This window comes from Elephas maximus, chromosome X (assembly GCF_024166365.1).
Source record: "Elephas maximus indicus isolate mEleMax1 chromosome X, mEleMax1 primary haplotype, whole genome shotgun sequence".
In the NCBI taxonomy this organism is placed as follows: domain Eukaryota; kingdom Metazoa; phylum Chordata; class Mammalia; order Proboscidea; family Elephantidae; genus Elephas; species Elephas maximus.
Genome location: NC_064846.1, coordinates 58,039,673 through 58,065,061, shown reverse-complemented (window position 1 = coordinate 58,065,061; position 25,389 = coordinate 58,039,673). Strand labels below are relative to the sequence as shown.

At 39.4% G+C, this 25,389-nt stretch overlaps 1 protein-coding gene across 5 annotated transcripts in view; it reads right to left on the bottom strand.

The window, feature by feature from the left end:
- The window catches only part of PCDH19 (protocadherin 19), a 115,459-nt gene that overhangs the window by 39,051 nt on the left and 51,019 nt on the right, over positions 1–25,389 (bottom strand). For 3 of the 5 annotated variants that reach the window (XM_049871962.1, XM_049871963.1, XM_049871960.1), the window contains 2 exons: positions 16,038–16,096; positions 7,974–8,146 (listed from right to left, as the gene is read on the bottom strand). In XM_049871962.1, the coding sequence (XP_049727919.1) occupies positions 7,974–8,146; positions 16,038–16,096 (232 nt within the window). The remainder of the gene's footprint in view (positions 1–7,973; positions 8,147–16,037; positions 16,097–25,389) is intronic. The other 2 variants (XM_049871959.1, XM_049871961.1) reach the window with 1 other exon arrangement.

Sequence of the window (25,389 nt, the reverse complement as noted above, 5' to 3'; positions counted from 1 at the left end):
CAGATTTAACAGCTTTTGCAAATTTGTTGTCTAAACTGTTCTGGAAGATAAGAGAGTAGAACTATCATTTCTAATTATTAGGGACTCTCAAAAGACAAAGCGTCTCTCATGAGGCCACCTTAATTAGCCAAAACTTTGAGTGAATTCAGACTCAAAGCGTTCATCTTCTGATAAACTAATCTGGCCCCTTCTAGATTCAACTGCCTTTCAAATCACCTCTGCTACACACCATCTTGCATGTAACTTCTTCCGACTACACACGAGATCTTTGACCTGAACACTTTTAAGTAAAGTCAAGTGTTCTGCACACACGTCTAGTCCCAAAGGATTTGTTCCAAAACAGCCCTGAATGCTGAGATCTCATTGATAATTTCTTTAGCCCAAACTATGGGAACTTCTTTGCATTCTCTCTGTGTGGCAGAATGATTGGCTTATGGGGTTCCATTTTTCCCAGTTGCAAGAGTCTGTTTTGTCAACCCACCTTGAGCTTTAAAAGTCCGTCTAAATCATAACCCTAAATTATGTGAGATCTTTCAAAACATGCCCAGAGGAGCCTGTGTGTAAGCCCCTAAAACTCAACTTTGTTGATAGTCATAAAGGCCAGCTCAAGCCTTTTTCAGTCTGGTGCTTGGTGATTTTTCCATGGCTGGAGTTTTATTAGGGGTAAACCTTACAGGAAGAGAAACTGAAGATTTTCCTCTCAAAAAGCTGTAACTTTCTCCAAAGTGGATGGATCAAACAAGCTTCTCCTGGCCCAAAGTTCACTGGCAATGAACCATTTGATGAAGACCAAACCAAAAACCGAACCCACTGCCATGGAGTCAATTCCAACTCATAGTGACCCTACAGGACAGAGTAGAACTGCCCCTTAGGGTTTCCAAGGCTGGAAATCTTTATGGAAGCAGACTGCCACATCTTTCTCCCACGTAGCGGCTGGTGAATTCAAACCATCAACCTTTCAGTTAGCAGCTAAGCGCTTAACCACTGTGCCACCAGGGCTCCTTCTGGTGAAGACAGAGATCAAAATACCTGCGGCCAAGACCTAACCGAAATGACAGAAAGTATCCATGATAAGAGAGGAAAGCCATCTCCCAAGCATGTTGCTCATACAATTAAATAACACATAATTTTGATATTCTTTGCTTTTAAAACTATGATTGGCCTTAATTCCCTATGTTTATTTCAGAGTAAAGGGGCTAAAGGGAAAATGAACACAAAAAATACTCTACAAATATTTAAATCCAAGTATAGATTCATGTTTTCCCATTCTGACAGAGTTTATTTATGGTTCTTAACCATGTTATGGCAGGACACAAAACAATGTTAAATAGTATGAAAAACCAAAAGAAGATAATATAATCTCGATATTTCAATGGGCTTTTTGGGTGTATGAAGCAGTACATATGATTTGACCCCACAAAATAACTTGACCAGTTTCCTAGCTATTATTCTATTGGCGATTTCCATATTTATCAAGGCCAATAGAACTTGCTTTTTCATGAAGGGAAAACATTCACCTAGCAAGTCACCCAAATACAGCATAATTGTATCTAGTATACCATGTTGGGGCCTGGCCTCCGCTAATCTTCCAAAGGGATTCCATTACACCAAAGTGTCCTCTTAAATACATTTTGCTTTACAGTGTAAATCATCTTAATTAATTTCTTCACTGATCCTATATAGTCTATTCCATATTGGATCATTTGTGCAATTGGGCCATAAACTCCTAGAGAATGAAATTCTTAATTGTTCAGTGTGCTCCCTTTATATAGCCTCCATCCTCCAATGCTTTCCAAATGCTTAGAAATACAGAAATTCTTAGTGTCAACCAGTCAAGAAAGCCCCTGACATTTATTCTCTTGATGAATCATAATGAGTCCCTTACCACAGGTAATTATTAATAATAGTAAATTAAAACAGGCATTGAATAGGAGATAACTAAAAGTTTCAAGAGGATCAGTAAAATGTTTTCATTACAAAAAAAAAAGGGATAGTAGTTCTACTTCAAAGCAAATGAACAGTTGGTATTATTCCTAATGTCCTAATGGAGAAACTGATGGTAGCCTGTTCTAAAAGAATTCTCTGACCAAAGAACCCACACCAAAATAATGCTAGCAAATGACTGTTAAGAGCATGGATGTTTCCATTAGTAAAGGGCAACTTTTATCCCAGGGACTGTTTAGCTAATAAAATGTAAATGAGACTTTGGAAGTAAACCAATTATCTGGTGCAGCAATGTAGTTGAAATAAATAAAGGCATCCACCTCTCACCTCTCATCTCCCCTGCCCAGCCATTGCTGAAACCAAGAAAGAGTAAAATTTCTGAGTATCAAAGGAAAGTGGGGACTGGACATTATTGAGTAGCATGGAGTGCCTCCAAACCAGTGAGGTAACTGGGCATGTTAGAGATACATTTATCATCCTACAGTGGCACGAACCAAAGGTAAACAGGAAATTCAACCTCAGAGCAGGTAGATTAAGGAAAAAAAAAGTTTACTAATGTGACATTGTTCAAATTAGAACATCAATGAAGAATTTTTTATGATATCCTCATTGAAAATAACATTTTGATTTTAACAGTCTTCTCAGATTGTTTCTCTTGTTTCATTGGCACAATTTAATAACGTTTTTCAACAGTCTCAAGCTCTACTCTTATAATGACCTCCATAATAATTATTAATTTCATTATTGAACTGACCTTGGTCACATCAGTAAACCCTAGAAAGCAAAGATAAAAAGGTGATAATTTTCACAGTTGATAACAGCAATAGTTGACACATTAAGTTCTCAGAGCCAGACACATAGTGGGCACTTGAGAATACTGTTGAATGAATGAATGAGTGATACATATCTGTGCATGGACTGTTCCTGCCTGGTATTAGAATATTGCATACCTGAGAGCAAGGTAAAAGAAGCTAAAACTGAATAGATCAAAAGTCACACATATATAGTTACACTGTATACACATACATTTTCCTGTTCAAGTAATTAAACATTTTCACCTGTATATTTGCAAGAAGATGACATTTCAAAAAGATTCTGTATGAGTAAAACCTGGGGAGAAATAAGCACATGAATTGCAAAACAGTGTATCTAGCCTCAAAGATGTTAATTCAGGTCCAGGGGGATCTAATCAACCTCTTTGTTGAAGTAAAGATAAAACTTTTTGACAGCAAATGCTATTCTGATAAAATGGAATTTTCAATTACTCTGTGAACATCTGGTCATACTACCATTCCTGGAGCCCAGCAGCACACCGCTTTGCAATGTCACAAAATATTCTCCGTTGAGAACTCCCCATTTTGCCAAGAGACTAATTGAAACATGTGTTTGGAAATTTAGTGAGGTGAGAGGTGAGTCAGGGGGATAGGTAAAAGGATAAAGGAACGGATGTTCAGTCACGAAGTAATTTCATTAAAAGACGAAAGGAAGTTACACATTGTTGGTAGAGTGTTGAAAGTGTAAATGTTTCAATACACCTGTGGTTGAAACGAGGCTGCATAGTGTGCAGCCTCCAGAACATTTTCATGGCTAATTTGTAACAGCAGTCGGCATTAGTCACAGATCAAGTCCTTCAAATCCATGTTTTACACAACAAACGTTAAATGATATTCAGGTGATGAAACTCATAAACAAGTTTAGTAAAATGCAGAAGCACCTACACTTCCAGAAATAAAGCAATCATTATACTGCATTTGGGTGTGCTTGGAGGTGAAAAGCAGATAGATGTTACTCCAAATATTTGTGTGTTGCTTCCATTTGCTATCAATTAGTATGGGAGGGAAAACAATTCAGTGTTGAACTCCAACTTGGGTGCATATTAGAGCACTCATGAATCGACTCGACGGCACTGGGTTTTGTTAGAGCACTCATAGTCATATTTTCAGCTGATGAATTTATAATCGATAATTAAAATCATAAGGTAAGAGAGACTGAGCGTGATTTGAATCAAACAAAGTAGATGGGCTTGGGACTACTACGTACAGTTCTAGGATATGATCCCCATGAACCCAATTTCCTATCAGGAATACATATTTAAATAAGCATAATGGATATCCAAGTCATCACAAACGGTCATGGAAAGAAGCAAGGAGGAGCCAGAAGCCTATTAACTCCAGACTACTTAAGCCAGAGATAACCCTGATAGGAAGAGATTCAAACCCAGTGATACCTCCAATCAAACAAGCCCATGAGCCTCGGGCACTTTTGACCACTCTACTTATCAGTTACACTTCTTAGACATGTCTGCAGAATTGCATTAAAAAATGTTAGTCCCTACCAGATTTTACCAAATAACTCAATTTTACCAAGTAACTCAAACCCAGGGAAGGGAGACATTGGCTAAAAGACTTGAGTGTGACTCTCAAGCTCCGCACCAAATCACCACAGCAACAAAATCAGGTAGTAAAGCCTGCCAAGTGACAACAGGTATTTGTTCTTAAGGCACTCTGAGAGCTACACAGAGATAGCATTCCCCCAAAAATAAGCAGTGGAAAGCGGAGGATAAAGAATTCTCTATCATCTTCTTTTCTGAGCAGCTACAATAATAAGAACTGGGACCAAACTGAGACACGTTAGCTTATGGGCACTGTAGATGACAAGTGAATTTGAAATGCAGTCACCTGGCAACCAGGAAGTCAGCTCAGCCAGTTCATCAAGCCACTGACCTAGGCTTAGGCATGTAGAGAATGATACCAGGATTGATAGTAATCCAGAAAGCAGAGATTCTTGCTATTCCCTCCTATCTCCATCCTAATCTAGTACATGAATGTGTTTGGCTGAGGCAATCAGAACAAAATCCAAATTTCCCAGTGGCTACACATCTGACTTTTGCCCTTTGAGTGCAAAAGTCTTCTAAATATTCTCCTTATTTGGCTGAATACAGTGATTCTGGGTCCCCATTCCCAGGAATAGTCTCAGAGAGGTTGGAGGAAAGAGTGAAAACTGTGACTGAGCTTTTTACTCTGACAGTCATGCAACATCTCTGACATTTACACTGGACATTTCTTTGCTTTAATAAAGTTATAAGAACAAATCCCAAAGGAACATTTGGCAATGTGAAGGAGAACAGAGTCCAGGTGACTCTCGGAAAACAAAGAGCAAATACAGTTTGTACTTTTTCCTCAAACACTGGCAGTACAATATCAGCTCATTGAACAAACCATTCCTCCTCAAGGAAAAAAAAAATTAACAGATGCATAAAATTTTCTTTATTTTGAAAATCCTGAGATTCCCCATCAATCAAGCATCCACATATGTGCAAAGAAATATGCTGCACCAATATGCAAATTAGAAAATCACAGAGAGAGCTACAAACATGAAATTCAAGGTGAGGCAAACTCCCCAACAAAGGTGTGAGGGACATTGGCCCAACTTGAAAGTTGTTCTGAAAGGACTAAAAGAAATATTATCAGGATTTAAGTTGGTCTGGGAAGTTCATCATAACCCTCACTCTTCTCCAGAGACACTCACCCAAACCTCAAGAATAGTTCAGCTCTGGAACCCCCAGGTTTTCAGGATACCTGGGTTCAAGATGCCTATCACAGTGTCAATGAACCAAAGAGACCTGTGGCTTTTTTTTTTTTTAACTCTAGAAATCCTTGAGACTTTCAGTTAAGGTCTGAATCAAGAGAATATTCCATTTTCCCTTGTCACCTTTCCAAAATGGTAGTCCTCCGAAGCAACAATATCATACTGCCCTGTAACAAATATAACTAGGATGGTTATGAAACCAGGAATAAGCAGTTGATTCACCCAGCGATTGCCTTTCCATCACTATGCCTTAGGATAAAATGAGATATATTTGTCACGTGAATGAAGGTTTAACAATGATGTTAATAAGTGAAATTGCTGCTGTTGTTTGAGGTGGCAGTAATCATCCCAAATTAACTGGTGACACAATCTGTGTGGCAAGCCCAGAGTTGACTTGGGACACTACAATTAAAAGAATATCTTTATGGACAGCTTCCGAAATAGTGGACTATCGCAAAGTAGAACCTGAGATATAAATAAGACCTGAATTCCTTTTATGTCTAAACTTTAATGATTCACCCAAGTTAAAAAGAACAATTCCAAGGGTTGATTCAAGGTTTGGCCACCTCTGGAATAATGAAAAAAATGAATATACATGCATGCAAATGGAACACTGAGAAATAAAATGTGAAAGTGTTGCTAAAATGGAACAGCAATGTACGTATGTATGTATATATATGTATGCATATAGCATCTTATATGCTGGAGTGTCTTTTAGGATATTGCCACACATTTGCTTTAGAATACTCTCATTATTATCCAATCTACATGGTGTGTGTGTGTGTAAAATATGTCCCACTGGTAAGAAACGCTCCCTCAGAAAAACTAGCTGCGGTCCTCCGATATTGTTTTCCTAGAGAAATGTGACAAAAAATTAAAATGGATGTTGTTCTAGTCAGGCATAAAGTGGGAATCAATTACGACTACTTCCTTTCCTGGAGTCATTTCATTTTAGAAAACATCTAACTAAAACCCTTTCCAACAGAAATGAAAAAGCATTTCTTTGAGACACACGGCTAGTAAATGTTACATATCAGTCTGTATCCTATGACACACTGCTAATCCTCTGAGAATTAAATTGCCTCTGTTGCAGTTATATAAATGTTTGATTTTTTTTTTCATCTTTAGTCATAGTAAGGTTGCCCGGAAACTGTATTATCTCTGTGGATGTCACCACTCACCAATTAGAGAAGGCAGCAGTGCAGAATTGGTAGTGACCTCTACATATTACAGACTTTGACACTTGGGTTTGCTGGGGAGGGGATGGATTAGACAGTTTAATAGAATTGACAGTGACTAATTTTTTTCTATGGAAAACATTTTGTTTTGTGGATTGTGCATTTCTTTTTCTTTTGGATTCATTTACAAAACCAAAACAAAAGCATTTAATGATGTTTACAGTGAAATGAAACAGCTGAAGACCAGCACATAATCACCATATTTTGTTTTCTCATCTTTAAGTCTTTTAGCGGTGGGGCTTCCAGCTGAGCTTGAGTCTAGCTTTTTCAAGACATAGCCAAGCGTTCTGAAGCTTCACTGAGCCTAAACACCAAGCAGAATTCCTAGTTCTTAATTGAAAAGAGCAGGCTGTTTTGCATAGCATGTTTGCATCAGTAAAACATTGAAAATGACATTTGTGCCCAAGTCCAATTGAACGTTTCTGCCTTAGCTGAACTCTGCTAATGTTTTTATAACCTGGTTTATGCCTAGCACTGTTTTAAATAGCTCCTCTTGCTGAAGCATGTGTGGCTAAATTCACAAAAATGCTATCTTCTCCACACACGAGGATGCTGCTCATGACATGTGCTTTGAGGTGTTTTCCTCAATAGTAGACTGATTTACACATTCTCTTACCCTGAGCCCTCCTATGACGAACAGCATGGATTTGTGTGGTAGCTAGAGGAATTTGGTATAGCATCTACACGGACAAAATGGGAAGGATATGGGCTTCCTATTCTCAGTAAAGAGTATTCAATCTGTGGTCAGAGAAGACAGTATCTCTCTGGGTGAAGCTAACCAGCCTGATATGAAAATAAGACCCACCTGTTTGGTCTCATTAGCGTTATATTCTCTGCGACTCAACTGATCAGTTGAATTCATGTAGTAAAGCAAAAAGAGGCACTTATTCCTGGTGAGAAGGAATCCACTCATTTCCTATGTGCTCAGTACAGTTATTACTGAAGAGAATATATGCAATATGTATATGTAGTCAGCTTTTAAAATGCCTGAACATTTTACGTTCCTAAGGGATCCACTCTGGGAGGGTAAAGAAGAATCTGGCTAGCCATCAGGACATCTCGAAAACCTGTACATGCTGCTGAGATATTAGCTCAATGGACATCTTGATAATACGTTCATTAGAGTAAGGTGATACAATGTGCCTGCAAACATTCTGGGTTCCTCGGAGTCCACTGTGTAACTTACATCTAACCAGCCCTTACCATGATCAGGCATTTGAGATCCCATGGAGGTCACGCTGGTGTTCAGCATGTCATTGACAGCAGTATCACAATACAGGCTCCGCTGGACATCATGTTCACTGTCAGTCTGGTCGCTCTCCTCATGTCCACTATCCTTCAGGCTGTTGCCCTCTAAGTCCTTGAAGGTGGAGCTGCTGGGTTGAAAAGAATGATAATTTACAACTGTGATAGATGTGACTTAAAAAAAAATCTTTCAGAGCCAGGATGATGTCAGCTCTGTAGTGAGGCCAACTGGGGCTGGATTGCCCAACACAGTAGGGGTAAGAGGAAGAGAAATTTCCATTTATAGATAATGGAATTCAACTCAATAGAGAGGTTCCCACTATTGGATGCTGATGCAGCTAATATTTTCATTCACTTATCCTCGATGCACTACTACAGGCAAGGTGGAAGAAGCTACAAATCCGAAAGGACCACCCCTAAAAGAATGTCATAATTTCAGAAGTTTTTTCTCTTCTTATACAAAGGAAAATAATCATAGCTAATGTCTACTGAGGAATTACTATGTATGAAGCACTGTTCTAAGTGCTTCACATGAATCACCTTTTTTTAATCATCACAACTCCTTAAGAGAAAGATGCTATTAATATTCCCATTTACGGATGAAGAACTAAGGCACATGGAAGTTAAATAACTTGCCCACAGCCACTCAGCTGGTAAAATGTGGCAAATCTAAGACCAAACCAGGCAATCTACCTCCAGAGCCTGGACCCATAACCACTGTGCTATATTGCCTCTCCAAAGGAGGCTACTAATCAACTGGAAAAGGCAAAAATGGCAGAAATCAAGATGGTGCAACTAAAATAGAAAGGATATCAGTATCGGATAACCCACATCCATTTTAACTGAGAAAGATTCAAGGAAAAAGAGGAGAGGGAGAAGCTAAGAAGAGGAGCGCCTTGGTGAATGGAAGGTAAAATCAAAGTGAGAACCAGAGTGAGCACCAATATAACTACAGGGGTAGCCATGCTAAGAACATGAAAATTTTCAGCTCACGAGTTTGTGGGTAAATGTTTCTTGCATTTGTTAAAAAAAAAAAATCAATCCACCACACAATACACTGAGCATACTGTCCAAGAGCCCCATGCCATTTCTTACGGAATAGAAAATAATAAATAAGGTGCATCCATAGAGGACCTACCTGCTATTCTAATAGTATGTTCTATCAGCATCTGCAGCTGTGCTACACCGTGGACCATAAATTATGTATCCGAAATACCTACTGACTGGTTATATCCATTCCCTAGTCAGTGAGGAAGTAGCAAAGGCACATTCAAAAAAATGTGTTGTGGTCTCAACTAGGTACAGTGACATGCTTATGAATTAGGACAAGCCCCAACAGACTTACTATCCCTCTGAAAAAAGGAGTCCTGTGGAGATGACACTGCAAACATGTGTGGTCTGCTCCACCTTGAACACCTACAGGCCAGGCTCTTTGAGGTTTTGATACGAATATTCAGGATATATGATGGAGAGCTATGCCACAGACACAATGGATACATTGTCAATCTCCATCCCCTAGTCAAGAGGAATCACAGCAGGTTTTTAATATATGACCAGCCTGGATGTGGAATGCTTGCTGCCCTGAATATGAAAAGGAAAAGATCAAGAGGGCAGTAACCGGAAAGCCGTAATTATAGAAAAAAAAAAAAAAGGAAGAGTATGAGAGAGTGATGAGAGAGTGAATCATCGGCCTGTTTGCTAATTATTTTCAGAAAGGATAACTGAGCATCAACTGTAGTAAAATGAAAATCACTCCATAGGCCAGCACTTTCAGCTCCTCCAAATTATGTAATACAGCTAACTCAAACCTGTGGACCCACCAGGACACAGTTCTATTCAAAACCCAATCATTCTATAGAGCTTTTATGGTCGAAAAGGGCAGCTGCTATTTTTTTTAAGTAGAAAGGGCAAAAATTATAAAACATTGAAGGATTAGCTACTAGTGTTTCAAATTTTCCAGCTTTATGGCACAGATTCCAGGGCTTCCTGTAAATATTAATCTCACAGTTTGAATAGATTCAAAATTTGTTTTTAAGAAAAAAAATTGGCATCCCTGCATCTTGGGAGAAATGAAATGACCTGCCTGGATGATAATATATTAATGGCTTCTACATTCTTAAAACAAATATTAATTTTTCAACTTGCGTGTCTGGTATCTGAAGCATATGGGGCTTTCTTTAATCCACAACATAAAATTGGCACTTAAAGCCAGATAATTCAACCCTGAATTGACTGCACTTCAGCAGTGGCCAAAACTTGGTTGATACATATAATGGTGAGGGATATAGTCTAAGAGCAATGCAATTAATCATACCTTAAAGCAAGGTTTCTCAACCTCAGCATTATTGACATTTGGGGCCAGTTAATTCTTTGCTGGGGGTGGGGTGCTGTCCTGTGCCTTGTGGGATGTTCACCCACTAGATGCGGGTAGCACTCCCCGGCACCCAAGGTATGACAACCAAAAATGTCTCCAAACATTGCTAAATACCCCCTGGGGGCAAAATCATCCCCAGTTGAGAATCACTGCTGTAGGTTTTTAAAACTCTATTCCTGTAATATGTTAGATTTCCAGACTGTAGCGGAAAGGGCACTGAACCTGGAGTAGTTAGACCAAGTGCTAATCCTTAATCTGCCACTTTAGCTATGTGATCCTGGGTCTGATATTTAATGTCTTTGAGCCTTGATAGCCTTGTCTGTAAAATGTATTCATCAAAACCTCCTTTACAAGGTCATTTTGAGGATTCACTGAGATACTGTACATGAAATACCAGGTACACACAGATGCTCAATAAATGGTTATCGTTTAATATTATCATTACTCCAGAAAGTAATGCCTTCACTGAATTACAATTCAATATTATTCTCATAGTCTTTTATAGGACTGATATAAAAAAAAAAAAACAGTGCCATCAAGTCGATTCCAACTCCTAGCAACCCTATAGGACAGAGTAGAGCTGCCCCATAGAGTTTCCAAAGAGCGCCTGGCGGATTTGAACTGCCGACACTTTGGTTAGCAGCCATAGCACTTAACCACTACGCCACTGGTATAGGAAATGTATATTTTTAAAATGTTTCTACATCTTCTGTGAGCTATAGCCAGGCATTGCCCATTATGTTAATTTCTCCTAAAATTCAGGTACAGGAAAAAAAATGTTCTCCTCCTATCAAATGTGTATCCTTCGTTTACTGGATTATGAGAACTATATGACTCAATGTACTTACCATTTTGTCTTGACTTCTCAAAAGCTTCAAGATAAATATAATGTTTAATTGCAGTGAATTACCCCTCTGGGTGCCAAGTATCTCTGTCCAGCTTTTCCTAATTGGTTTTGGATCTGTCTTTTTAATTTAATCATCTTTTGTATAGGCACTTTAATATTATAAACCACGTCAGCTTTTGTGGGTTTTTTTTTTTTTTTGGCAGAATAGACAGGAACAATAAAACAATTCATGGGATCGAAGACTGGTAGTGTGAAAATGAGAAGTTATGTATTACTGGAAGAAAAAACAAGGGATATAAGGCCCCATCCCAATCTTGATATAGTTGACTTATTTAAAGATCAGTTTGCCCATCTGCCAAACTAAGTACCACTTACTCTGATCTTATAAAGACATTCAATGGTGGCTTAATGAATGGATTTGTGTAAGGCAGTTTAAGTCCCAGTGAGCAAGATGCTGCAAATTATAAAAGAGCCTGGTTTAAATGGTTACTCACCCAAAACAAATAACAATTTATGCCAGGCATAAAAAATGCTGATTTCACTTGCTATATCACCTGTGTACCTCTTGGGAGAAGAAAGACTTTTAAATCAACTTTTGTGGGGCAATAAATTAGGGGTGTCTGTTTGCAATGCTATTGTAAACGTTAATGTTTCTATTATTGCTCTGGTGGCCAACAGAAGGGCAAGTTTGTTTGAAAAACACTGAAAACAGGGCTCTGCACACAATAGTTACTCAGTTAATTCTTGATGAATGAACATTACTCAAATGGTAACCCACATTTACCCTTCAAAATATTAGAATTATTTTCCAAAAGACAGAAGAATCTGAAAGAAACTGTCAAATCTTCCTGGTAGATGACACCACATGCCCACCAGACCCGTTGCCGTTGAGTTGATTCCAACTCATAATGATCCTATAGGTCAGAGTAGAACTGTCCCCATAGAGCTTCCAAGGGGCACCTGGTGGACTCGAACTGCTGACCTTTTGGTCAGCAGATGTAGCTCTTAACCACTAAACCACCAGGGTTTCCACCACATACCCAGGGAATGCAATATAGGAGTAAGAATGAGAAGGGAGAGTCAAAAGACTATTGTAACTATATTTAAGGAAGATCCCAGAGTGGTTCCCAAACCACTTGTATCATAATCACCTTGGGAACCTGTTAAAACTGGGGATTGTCTGGGGATAGAGCTAGAGGCTCTGCATTTAACAAGGCTCCTAGGTGATTCTAATGTACACTAAAGTTCTGAAATCGCTGGCTTACAGGGAAGTTTAGTGCTAGTTTTTTTTTTTTTTAATGGGAAAATGGTGAGGTTTTCATCGGCCTCTTTCCCCCATTCATTCAGTAAACATGAACCAAGGACTTGCTATATACAAGGCACCATACCAGGCACTGCAAAACTCCAGAGCAATTTGTGTGGAAGTGGAAAGCATTATGCACGGTCTCAAAGCCCAAGCCCATTTTCCTTTCCGTACTGCTTCAGTGCCTTGTTCATTTCCTGCTTTATTTTTTTGAGCTACAGCCTCATGCCCTGCTTGACACTGCTCCAAAAGCACCACAGAAGTGAATATTGGACAGCAGCACAGAATAATGGCATGGGGAAGGAGAGCATTGCAGCAGGGGCAAAGCACCTCTGCTGGCCTTCCTTGCTCCAAGAAGATTGCAAGGAAACAAACATAGCAGGAAGGAAGCCCATCCCGAAGAAACTGCAGACTGTCTTGGCTTGTTAATCTGGAACTCTCACAGAAGCCTTGGGTACACCTGCAGGTTACAGGTGACGTTCTGAAAAAAACTCCAGAAATGCAATGCAGAAGATTATGAGGAATGTGCCATATGTCTCTATCTATATATCTGTTAACTATATCTTTCCTTCCTTTTCCCTTCCACATCTAGTCTCCACCCTTCTCAACCTTGACTTGTGCCTATGAGAACTTCCTTGCCCTCTGATCTTCCAATGAGTTTTGCCAGTGGAGATCAGAGGGAGGGAGGGAAGTAATGTCAAGGCATTGATTCCCTCAGCTCCCTCCCTGCAGTGTCACTTCATGACTATCCCTCTACCAACAGGAAGTCGCTGTTCCTCTCAAGTCAACATTCCCTGAATGCTCCCTTCCCTAGCCCTTTCACAAGCATTTTTAGCTCCTCTACTGTTCTTTGTGCCAGAATACTTCAGTATCCCTTTTGGTTCCCTAGCTTTGCCCAAGCCTTTGTAAATAAATTTTCCTTAAATCATTCTAATTTGAGTGTGTCTAGAAGGAACTTCAGCTGATGCAGGGAAGAACCAGAGATGGAGAATGGTAGCTGCTCTTCAACTACCCAAGGTAGAGAGAGGTAAGAGAGAAAAAGAAATCTATGGTAAACAGTCTAGCCAAGAAGGTGAACAAACTGCTGAAGAATGTCAAAGAGAAGGGTCCAAGAAGCATCTATGAACGAGTAGAAAGTGGAGAGGAAAACAAGTTCTCAAAGTTGGACTGCACTTGGATTGGCATTGAAGAAACAGGAACTTGATAGTTAAAGTAAAACTGATAATCTAATTCAGCATTTCCTGGCCTGGAACTTTTTCCATGCATATAAATGGATCTTCAAGAACTCACATATAGTGACATCCCCTTCAAACATTACTATCAGCTATCTGAACACGCTTTACATGGTTTTATCACCTGGTGTTAAGTCACTGCTCTCTTTTAACATTTTCCACACATTTTACATTTAAAATGGTTAGTCCCTGGAAAAGCGGAGTACACAATATTCCTGATATCTTCCCAGATATTGTGCTTTGTCAAAACTCAATCCATCCCGTAAGTTTCAGGGTTTTTGCGGTTTTCCAAAGCCCTTGTGGTTCAATAAATAGGACCTGGCAAAAATGCATGTCTAGCTGAGCTTTCACATGTTTCCTCTTAATCAAGGTGGCCCCTGGTAGAAGCTGCTATCTTTCATTTCAGGCAACATCAGGAGTCTTTTCCACCAGGAGCCCATTAAGTCCAGGTTGTGGCATTTCGTGTATATGTGTGTGTCAACAAAAAGCATTTAATTAATCAAAATCAGAGGTTTCCAGTGAGCCCAAAGCTGCTGTGAAAGTACACATATCCCAGAAGCTAAATGACCGAACCTAAGTTTTCATATCATCAGTTTTCCTTGTGAATTGAGTATTCAGGGCTAACTTGTGATGGTCAGGGTCCATGGGAGTTTCAGCTTTCAGCCAGGCTACGAAAATCAGGCTCATGCTATCAATTTAAGTTGGCCATAGAATTTCCAGGTACCCAGAGCTGGCCAAAGGGACTTATGAGGATAAAGCAAGTCACTGTTTTTACCAGAAGTTTGTTTGTTTGTTTTAAAGGATTTTTGAAAATAACCATACTAATGAAGGAAACAACAAAACAGATTTCTGCTGCAAAGTCACTCTAATCAGTGCATGTAAAGAGTTTTTTTTTTCCTCCTAAGCCAAATTAGTTGGATAATTTTGAATTCCTCACTTTTGCTTTAATTACGTGGGCCAAGAAAAATATCCAAAATGGATTGCTTTCAACCTCTCAAAAAAATTCACAACTACTCAATGACTGGTAATACTGGGATATCTGTTTTCAGATGATTAACGATCATCACTTAAGGTCATAAGCAATCCCAGACCAACACAGATAAAGCTAGCATGTTTTCAGGGGCTACTTCAGCATAGTAAATTAAATTAGATATGGATTAAAGTTGCCTGCACAACAAGCTAGTTTTTACCTTGGATCGTATTCTTCTGATGATATAAATTCATGGGATGAAAGCCAGCAAAATAATAGAATTTTCAGGCCTCCTATACTGAAGCTGTAATATAACCTGCTTGCCTCTCTATTTCATTTCTATTATTTTAACAAACACACTCGGAAGTTCAATTTTAGCTGCAGAATAACCACTGGACCATTCAAGAAGCTATTTACATGAAGTAGTAATAAAGGCATTATCTGAGTGGTCAGTACTGGTTTTTCTGCATGGGAAGCTCTCTGCTTTGCTTAGCTCTCCCTTCTTAGAGGTATTTCTGAGCCTCTTGTCCTGCCCTTCATTAGCCTGCTTTAGTGCCCAGACTGGAATCTTCCTTAGGAGTCTTCAGCTCTGTACTCACATACATTGTGGCTCTGTGCATAGCTGACTTATGGCCGTTCAATCACACAAATCTCAACTTTGAATGTTTCATTTGAATTACCCTTAAATATTTTAAGAAGTATTGAATCAGGCAAATATCTTTTCTTTCCCTCCCTCATCTATACAGTATTTAAAAAGATAAGGTATTAGTTTATCTGTCATTAAAATACCCTTAAAATGATTTCAAAGTTGTCAAAGTAACAGCAATCATGAAACTCACTGGAAATTCCACATGAAAAAAAAATTTTTTAAAAGCTCCATTTAAATAAAGTGAAGAGCAACAAGAATTTTTACACCAACAAGATTTTTAAAAGTATTTTCTAATATTAGATTTCTAAATCATCACACAAAACCATATTTTAACATGATCCCAGTTTGTTTTTAAATGTGAGTGTCTATACATCCATTTTGATGTAGAGAAATCTGATAAAATGCCAACAACTATTGCCTTTGGATGATGAGATTACCAGCAATTTTTATTTAGTTTTTTATCCTTTCTTTGAATTTTCCAAAATTTCTACAATAAGCAGAAGTTATTCATTTTAAAATCTGAAAAAGGCATGGTTTAAAAATTGTAATCTAATTTCCTTTTTATATTAAATTTAGTGACGCAACAAAGTGGAGAAGTGGATACAAAAGATGCAAGCTGTAGAAAAAAGGCAAGCAAACCAACATACCTTTTGATTAAATGGGCTCGGCTGTTCACGTAGTTGGAGTCAAAAGAATAGTTTTCAGTCTAAAATGGGAGAAAAAAAAAGATTTAAAAAGTTACATAGATGGTTCATGAGAAGAGTCAAACTGTGCTACTTAGGGGGAATTTTTGAACTGGGCAAGAAGTAATTAATGAATTGGAAACCAAGGCCATCGTAGGGCAACAGCCAGAGGAATGCTTACCACCTCCTTGGGGCCCTGGGGACTCTGTGGAGACATCTCTCATCTACAGACCAAGATGGACTTGACACAAACATTCCCCAGAATATGGCTGGCTACTGACCATGCAACCGCTCATGAAGAAGATACAACATGACCCCCAATCTTTACAGAAACTAATTGCTTCCCATTCCCCAGTGGACACAATTCTGTACCCATCGACTTGACTGGAAGTTCAAAGGTATTTTTACTAGTAGTAGGTAATTAACATGTTGAAATATTTATTCCATAGATATGGAAATACAAGCAAGGTAATCTCCCACTGTGAATTTAAACTCTGCACTTCCCTTTATTTTAAGCAGGGCTTCTAAGCAGTTCTAAACTGTTCAGTCATGGCCAGTGGAAACAAGGCAGGGCTTCAAACCTATTTGAAGCGGTTCAGTCAGGGCTGACTGAAACAAGGGCAGCATGAGTTGCAAAGCAACCAAACCTCTTGCGCTTGGGCTTTTGATCCAAGTTGGAAACAGGCAGCTGTGCCCTGCTCAGAGATGGTGGCTGACCTCACCACTTTGAATATGTGTCGCTCTCCACAGTCCTGCCAATAATCCCATCTCCCCATAATCCAATCTCCCAAAAATTAGTTTCCCCTGATGCGGGAGATGGGATTATTGGCAGGGCTGTGGAGAGCGACACACATTCAAAGTGGCACAGTCTCCTGCTATCTTTGAGCGGGCACTGCTGCCTGTTTCCTACTTAGGTCAAAAGCCAAACCACAAGAGATTTGGTTAATATGCAACACATAAGCTCCCCTCCTTTCTCAGTGGGCCATGACTGAACCACTTCGAACTGGTTCAAAGCTTGCCTTGTTTCCGTTGGCCATAACGGAACCATTTAGAACTGATTCGAAGCCCTGGTTTTAAGACATTTTGCTCAGCAATGGTTATACAGAAAGGTCTTTGTTTTATCACAGATATAAAAGCAAACAAGTATTATCCCTGAAACAGAGGTGAAGGGCAGTACACAGGGGGTCCCAAAGCCTTTCATGTGAAACACAAAGCTTCAAGCAAACCCCTGTCTCAGCTTCTATCATTAAAACACCAGTGTCTAATCTGGTTACAGCAGATTGCCTGAATAAAGGCTTTACAAAAGCAAATGCAGAATACCTGCCAGATAAAAGGGATGGGAAAACATCTTAGGAGCACCTCGTTGGGCGGATTGGAGGAAGACAGCCTTAGAAGGGGTGGAACCCTGGGAAAAGTCTATACTGAAGTAAATCAATGTCCTAGTAAAGTGGGTCTTACACCAAAACTACTCTCTTTGAACTTTTGTATCAACTAAAAATATCCAAGGACATCTCCTTCTGCCTCCTGCCATTGTACCAGAAATTTCCACCACTCTTTAGGGGCCCCTGAAATCACTTCAGCTGAGGATACTTAGAAAAGGAAACACAAGAGTTTCCTAACAAACAATATAGCAGATTCCTTGTCTGGTTCGCCATTTTCTAATTCTTTCAGACAACTACATCTCAGACATTAACTGTACTAACCTGTTGCCATCAAGTCAATTCTGACTGATAGTAACCCTCTAGGACAGAGCAGAACTGCCTCATAGGGTTGCCAAGGAGCACCTGGTGGATTTGAACTGCTGACCTTTTGGTTAGCTGCAGTAGCACTTAACCACTATGCCACCAGGGTTTCCTTAACTGTACTAACTAGGCTCTTAGAAATCAGGGATGCAGCCCTTGTTCTCAAGGAGCTCACAGTTTGGTAGAGGAGCAAACAGGACAGGTAATATCAGATCTAGCCACCACATGGGCTCCAAACAGCCAGCAGTCAGGGTAGGGAAACTAAGTACCTAGAGTAGGTGGGGACGGGAGTGGTGGGGATGGTAGGAGAAAGTAGGAGAGAAGATTGGGGAGTAAACCAAATCCCAACATTGTCCTACACTTACCCAGGCATCATCATACCCCCCATACCCCTTATTTGAAGATAGGCCTGTAATGTCCACTCACAACTGCTTTTATCTAGGAGGTAAAATCCCCTTTAATGTAAACCACAACTAATTATTGGTGCTTTTGGGATGAATGGATTGGGAGAGTAAAAATCAAATGGGTCAGTTCGTTTCTAATTTGTTCATAAGAAAATGAATGTTGACATTGTTGCAAACAACCATAGGAGGAAGAGGCAAACTTAAAACTGTGCTGGGAATACATTCTAAGTGTTTGCCGGTAGAGGTTATCAATGAATCAAGCAATCTGTCAGTCAACTACCAATCATTTAGTTGTTGTATCAATGTTAAAGGCAAAAATGATGTTGGTTAAATGTACTCTTCTATGATATTCAGTGTGAGATCTAATTTAACAGGTAGAAGCCTGCCAGGCCTCCCATAAGAGCATGCTATCCTGTTCAAGTATGGAACTAGTTAAGCACTCAGCACAGTTCAATTATTAGTTTCCTTGTAAAATCTTGGGCAAATTACTTAACTTCTGTGTGCTTCCGTTTCCTCCTCTACAAAGTAGGTATAATACAATATGAGTCCAAAAGAGAATTTCAACTGCATTCATCACAGCTCAGGTAGCAATCCTTACACCCTGCTTTCAGCAGAACATGAAACCCCAAGTAGGATCAGGAGTTTGACCTCATTCAGGCAACAAAACAGTAGTCCCTTTTCCAGCTCAGCCTCCAAATTTACCAAATCATTTTTTCAAGAAAGTAGATAGACACACAGATTACAAAAGGAAATCGAGAGGGTACTGATTTTGCAGGAAAAGCAAGAGCAACATCCCAGGCTACTGTCATGTTAAAGAAGTCAGTTTTGAAGTAGAATATTTTAAGTAATTTCGCTTACGAGGATGGCCCAACCTGTGTGCACTGCGTATCAAATATGGAGCTCTGTGGTGCCAGAACTACATGTTAGGGCCCATAAGCAAAACCATACAAATTTTATCCCTGATGACCGTACTACTCCTTAGCCCAAATGGAGTAAATATATCTCACCATGAGGATTTGCATTCACAGTTACTAAATTAAAAGAAGACAAAGTCACTCTCTCTGGGATACAGTTCAGTGAACCCCGGGCAGATGTGTCTGACATGATCTGCCACGGTAGGTAGGAGAGAATCATTGAGGCTTATCCCCTTTCTATACTTCTTTCTCTCTCCTTTTTTTTTTTTTCCTTTCTTTTCTTCTCAAAGAATAAACCACCCATTCTTGTAGGCCCAAGCCTTCAAATGTAAATATTCCATTCCCCAAACCCTGTCAAACCACAATGGGCAGATGGTCCATGCGGCATTCTAAGCAATTAGAAGCACTAGTCAATGAGGCAGGTTCCTAGAACTAATTTTCCCATAGTGAATGAGGCCCTGCTGATTCATTCATTCTCTTTTGCCTTTGTAATCGGTCTCAGGTCTCTTTGTGAAGCAGCTTGGTTGCAGTTATGGGAACAACCTATGCAACAGAATTTATTCTAATTGGAGGGAATGCATGATTCTGGCTTCATGAGGACTACATTCCAAACAACTGAGCTAACTGACCATAGATAGCCAATTATATTTGGGTCTATATATACCAACATCAAGTTTTCTAGCTTGTACTGGTTCAAGGTGTGTGGTCAAACTCAACCCCTGTGCACTGAAAGAGCAAATATCTTCATACTTCAGGTGAAGCAGAGAGTGAGCAGGAAATAATCTCTTGGTAATGAATAGTTTGCATACACTAAGCCAGTGGTTCTCAGTCTTGACTGCACATTGGAATCACCTGAGGAATTTTATTTTTAAAAATATTAATGCCAAGGCCCCCACTCCAAGAGATTCTGAGGTAACTGGCCTAGAGTGGGGCCCAGGCATTGGTATTTTTAAAAAGCTTCTCAGGTAATTCTAATGTACATCCAAGGTGAAGAATAACTGTCCTGAGCAAAAGCCTGGTGACAGACTTTGACCTGATGTGCTGTGTTTTTTAAGGCAAGCCCAGGTGTTTAGAAGATGGCACCCCTCTTGTCAGATTATCTGCCAAGATCTTGTCAGTATAGGGTAAAGAACCTCAGCAGAAATATACTTTTTAAAACAATAATAAAGGAGATTTTCTTTTTTGCATGAAAGTATTGGCTCATGGTTAGCCTTATTTAATCAAAAATTTGCTTGACATTATTCCAATCCCCTCTCTAAGCACTCTAAATGGCAAATAACATGAAACATTTGAGAGGGAAATTTTTCTCTAAATGTCACATTAATTTCACTAGGAAATGTCCCTATCTCTAATGAGACAGCCAGGTTAACACAGGAACACAGCAAAGAGACAAGAACAACATTTGTTCCTGAAAACCCGAATTTTGACATTAAAAAAAAAAATGAGTCTAGGGCAAACTTTTATTTTCAGTCTCAAAGGTAAATAAGAATCACTTTCTTATCATTTAATGTATTTCTCTCAAATCCTTTCTCTGCCTAGAAGTCTTTATTTGAGAATTCACTAAGAGCAGGCTTCTCATTTGGTCTAGGTTTAATGAAATCTTGATTTTCTGAAACCCTCAGAGCATACATAATTCTGGATAGCTGAGTTTTCCCCTGAAGTACTAAAACCTTGATGTAAAACTCCAACTATTCTGCCTTGTTTATAAAATGTATCGTACAGTTCCCGTCCATAAAATAGATTATAAAAGGTATAATTTAATCTCTTATTGCTTACTTAGGATCATCTCTTTGAACGTAAATTATTATACTATGCACACTTGGCCTGCATACTCAATGGACCCTCAGAGCACTGTGCTTTTGAGTTTTTGTCTTTAACTTTTACTTTATGTCCCTCACCAACTTTTTATCACTCAGCTGTTACTTCTCAGTGCTGCTCATATACCCAAAGCAGCTCCCCTTCCATTTTGAGTCTGATGCTTCCAAATCTACTGTGTTTTTGAAAACTAGATAAATATTGTTAGAATAGTCTAGAAAATAAGAGTTAATAAGTTCTAGGTAGAGAGCTGAGATGTTGTCCTAAGAGGAAAATGACACGATCTTTCATATATGGACTTTGGTGCAATGTTTTGGTTTTTGTTTGTTTGTTTGTTTGTTTGTTTGTTTGTTTTTATCTGCTCAGGAGTTGTCTTTGCTTACAACTTCTTTCCTGTCCTCAGTTCCCTTCTGGACATGTGAGGTTTCCAGTGAGACTTCTGGGTGGGTGATGTGTCATTATGTCTGCATGTTAATAAGTTTAACACATCAGAAGTTGAATACTTCCACTTTGTCAGGCCCCGAAGGTACCAGAGAATGCCCTACTTTAATTGTCATTCTGCATTACTTTTATAGTTCACTGAATGGTGCCCTAGTCTCTGGAAGAGTGACTGCGGCTCTTTCAGCACCGCATTTATCACCAGGAAAGACTTCAACCCTGAGGAAAAAGAAGCCCAATAAATGCAAGTATCCAGGATTAGAATCTTTGCTCAGTGACACAAATCCCCAGGTCACCACACCAAATTAAAAAAAGGTTACAGACTCTGGGATTGAAACAGAGATTCCCCAAACTTTACGGTTTTCATTTGAAAATGAACAGCCATTTTAAATCATACTTTTAAAGCCTCATCAAGCTGAAATGCATTATAACTGCAATCTGTTATTTTTTTTTTAATATTTAACTCTTAATAGTCATTTTAGCAATACAAATAGGGTGACTAGAATCCCACGTAAGACGCATGGCGAAGTGATTTTAAAATACTGGTTATTTTCTCTTAACTGCTGACTTCCAAGAATGCTAATTGTGCCTATCGATCAACAATGAAAAGGTCCATAACCTTTTCTAAAAGTAGCTGCTGTTTTAGATGTTCAAGTGCTCATCTCCTCACAAAAGTGTTTTTTGGAAATGAATTGACAAATGGCTTTTTCTTCTTCCTATACCCGACACATAAAAATGAAAATGTAAATTTTATATAAAAATAAAGCCAACATGCCTCCAGCTAGAATGTGTATTCAAAGACTCATCCATCCAGACAGCAGCAGCTGAAGCATGGTAAAGATGGAAAAGAGGTGCTATCCCTCGAGTTCCCATCACTAGAAAGCTCGTATTACTCTGAACTAGAAAATAATCTGAGTAAGCTCCTACTAACCACACCTATTATCTGGCATATGCTCTCCACACACCTCCAGCCCTAATTCTCCCTCTCTCTTATGCACACACACACACATGCACACACACACATACCCCCCCCACACACACACAAACACACACAGTTTAATGACAGCAAGCAATGTAGTATGGTGGTAAGACCTGCATTCCATTCCCATGTATGGACTCTCTGATAAAACAAAAAATCAAACCCACTGCCATCAAGTCTATTCTGACTCATACGACCCTATAGGACAGAATAGGCCTGCCCCATAAGGTTTCCGATGCTGTAAATCTCTAAAGAAGCAGACTGCCACATCATCCTCCCACAGAGCAGCTGGTGGGTTCAAACTGCCAACCTTTCCGTTAGTAGCCGAGCACTTAACCATTGCGCCACTAAGGCTCCTTAACTCCCTTTTAAAGCCTTCATTTATCCGTGTATAAAATGAGGAGAATAACCCAAATGATCCCAATGTTCCTTTCAAGCTCCAAAACTTCCAGGATTCTAAAACAAGGTAGCTTTTATTCATTCATCCACTCAGTCACTAAAGATGTGACAACCCTGTATTCCTCACAGAGGATGAAAAAAGAGATGAAGACACACCTGTGTCCTCAAAGAGGTCACAAACTAATAGACCAGGGATAGTCAAAATGTCAGCCATTCAGGAAACAAGAGAAATACACAAAAAGAGCTTGACATATACCTACCTGCAGATATATGCCTGTACTTGTACACAGACCTGTAGAGTGCAACTTTGAGAATTATTCAGCTATTTTATAGAACTAAATAGCAACCTAATGCTTGACAAAGGTAGGTGGTTCACAAAGAAGGGTGTGAAGGCCCTCATATTTGTCATATATATATCATCCATGTTATAAATGCAGGAACCCTTCCCTTCCTATCAAATAGGTTATAAAATTCTTGAGGTTCTTAGAATGACACATGTATCTATCCCTTCTGCTCCTTTTCCATAGCTTCAACACCTTGTGCCACAGTTTCCTTGTCTCCATTTTCCTTTTGCTCCAGCCCATTCTGCAAACTGCTATCTGAATGTTCTTCCTCACTATTTTTATCACATCATTTCTCTTTTCAGGACCCTACAGTGGCTCTTGGTTGCATGTAGCATTAAATCTAAATTAAATCCTTAGCTGAGGATTCATCAAATACAAGTCCTCTACTTCCCCTATACCTAGCCAACCTCATTTCTAATATATCTCCATCACTGATCATCCCATATTGCTTAGCATTTTCCCAACATTTTGTATGCAGACTGTACAATGTAAATATGCACTCCCTCAGGTTCTATGATTATTTTGTGCGTAGTATGTCAGTTCATCTCCCAACTGGACTGGAAGCTCTCTTTGAGGCCCCTATGCCATTTGAATAACTGGGTAGTGAAGAAGAACTTATGCATTCGAACTGTGGTGTTGGCAAAGAATGCTAAATATACCGTGGACCGTCAAAAGACAAACGAACAAGTTAGTCTTAGAAGAACTGCAACCACAATGTTCCTTAAATCCAGGGATGGTAAGACTTTGTCTCATTTACTTTGGACGTGTCATCAGGGAAGACAAATTGCTAGAAAAGGACACGAATGAGGTAAACTCTCAATGAGATGAACTGACCCAATAGCCACAACAATGGACTCAAACATATCAGTGATCATGAAGATGGCACAGGACTGGACAACATTTTATTCTATTATACATAGGGTAGCCACGAGTTGGAGTGACTCCTCGGCAACTAACAACAACATGCCATTTGCCAAAATGCTGGACATTGAGCAATTATTCATGCAATGCATCAATTAATGACCAGAAAATAGATGAAAGACATTAAGAATGAAGCTAGGTGTCACAATTAAAGCATATGACCAATTCTATTAGGCCAGGCTAGTCCTCCTATCTCTTCAGCGTGCACCCATTCTGCACACTGTTTTCTGTAATTACAATTTGTCCTCTGTCTTCACTCCCAGCTGTTATTATTGTTAGCTGCAATGAAATTAGCCCCTGATACACAGTGACCCCATGCATAATGAAATCAGATCATTGTGATACATAGGGTTTTCGCTGGTTGATTTTTTGGAAGTAGATCACCAGCCCTTTCTTCCTAGTCTGTCTTAGTCTGGAAGCTCCACTGAAACCTTTTCAGCATCACAGCAACAAACAAACCTCCAGCGATGGGTGGGTGGTGGCTGCGCTTGAGGTGCATTGACCCAGGTCTCCTTCACGGAAGGTAAGAATTCTACCACTGAAACACCACTGTTCCTATCACTCTCAACTATCACACAATAGTCTGTCTATACCTTCCAGGGATAAGATGACATAGTTAGGTACTTTCTGCCCATTTAAATCCACCAGTCCTACCCCATCTCTAGGAATGGCATTGGTGACACATGATAGCTCATCCACACCAAGGTAAATAACATTTCTGTGATAAGGTTTCATTAGATTGTAGATCTCTGAGTCACAGAATGACAGTATGGCAGCTACTTTTCTACATGTAGAAAAAGACTCTAGAACTCTACTGGCTTTCCAGGCTATCAACAGGAAACCCAAGCTATGTGGTTAATATCCAATAAGTCAAGTTGAAAGAGTTCCCCTCTAGGAAGCTTTTCATTACCACTCCTAAAGTTTCATTGAGGCCATTGATGTGATCGGCCTACCTAGAGGTGGCAAAGATGGCCTAGGCCAAGCACTTTTCTCTGCCCTCATCTTTGATTGGGTCCAAGCTGTGCCTTTAGAAGAAAAACCCAGTGGTAAATTTCACTACAAAGGCTTCGCTGAGAAACCTAGTAACTGTCTGCAGGAATTCATGCACTTCAGAGGCAAAAAAAATAAATAAATAAACCTGCTGAAAGACCAGGTTGAGGAACATACCATCTTAACAGGTGAACACAGCCTTTTGAATAAGGCCCTTGGACTGTTTTCTAAGTCCTTTGTGGGGCATAGTACACTATAAAGTAGTATCTGCTTATGAAAACTCTCAAGAACCAGTTAATGTCTAGTCTACATTGTTGTTGTTGTTATTCGGTGCTGTTGAGTCTACTGTGACTCATAGCAACCTTATGTA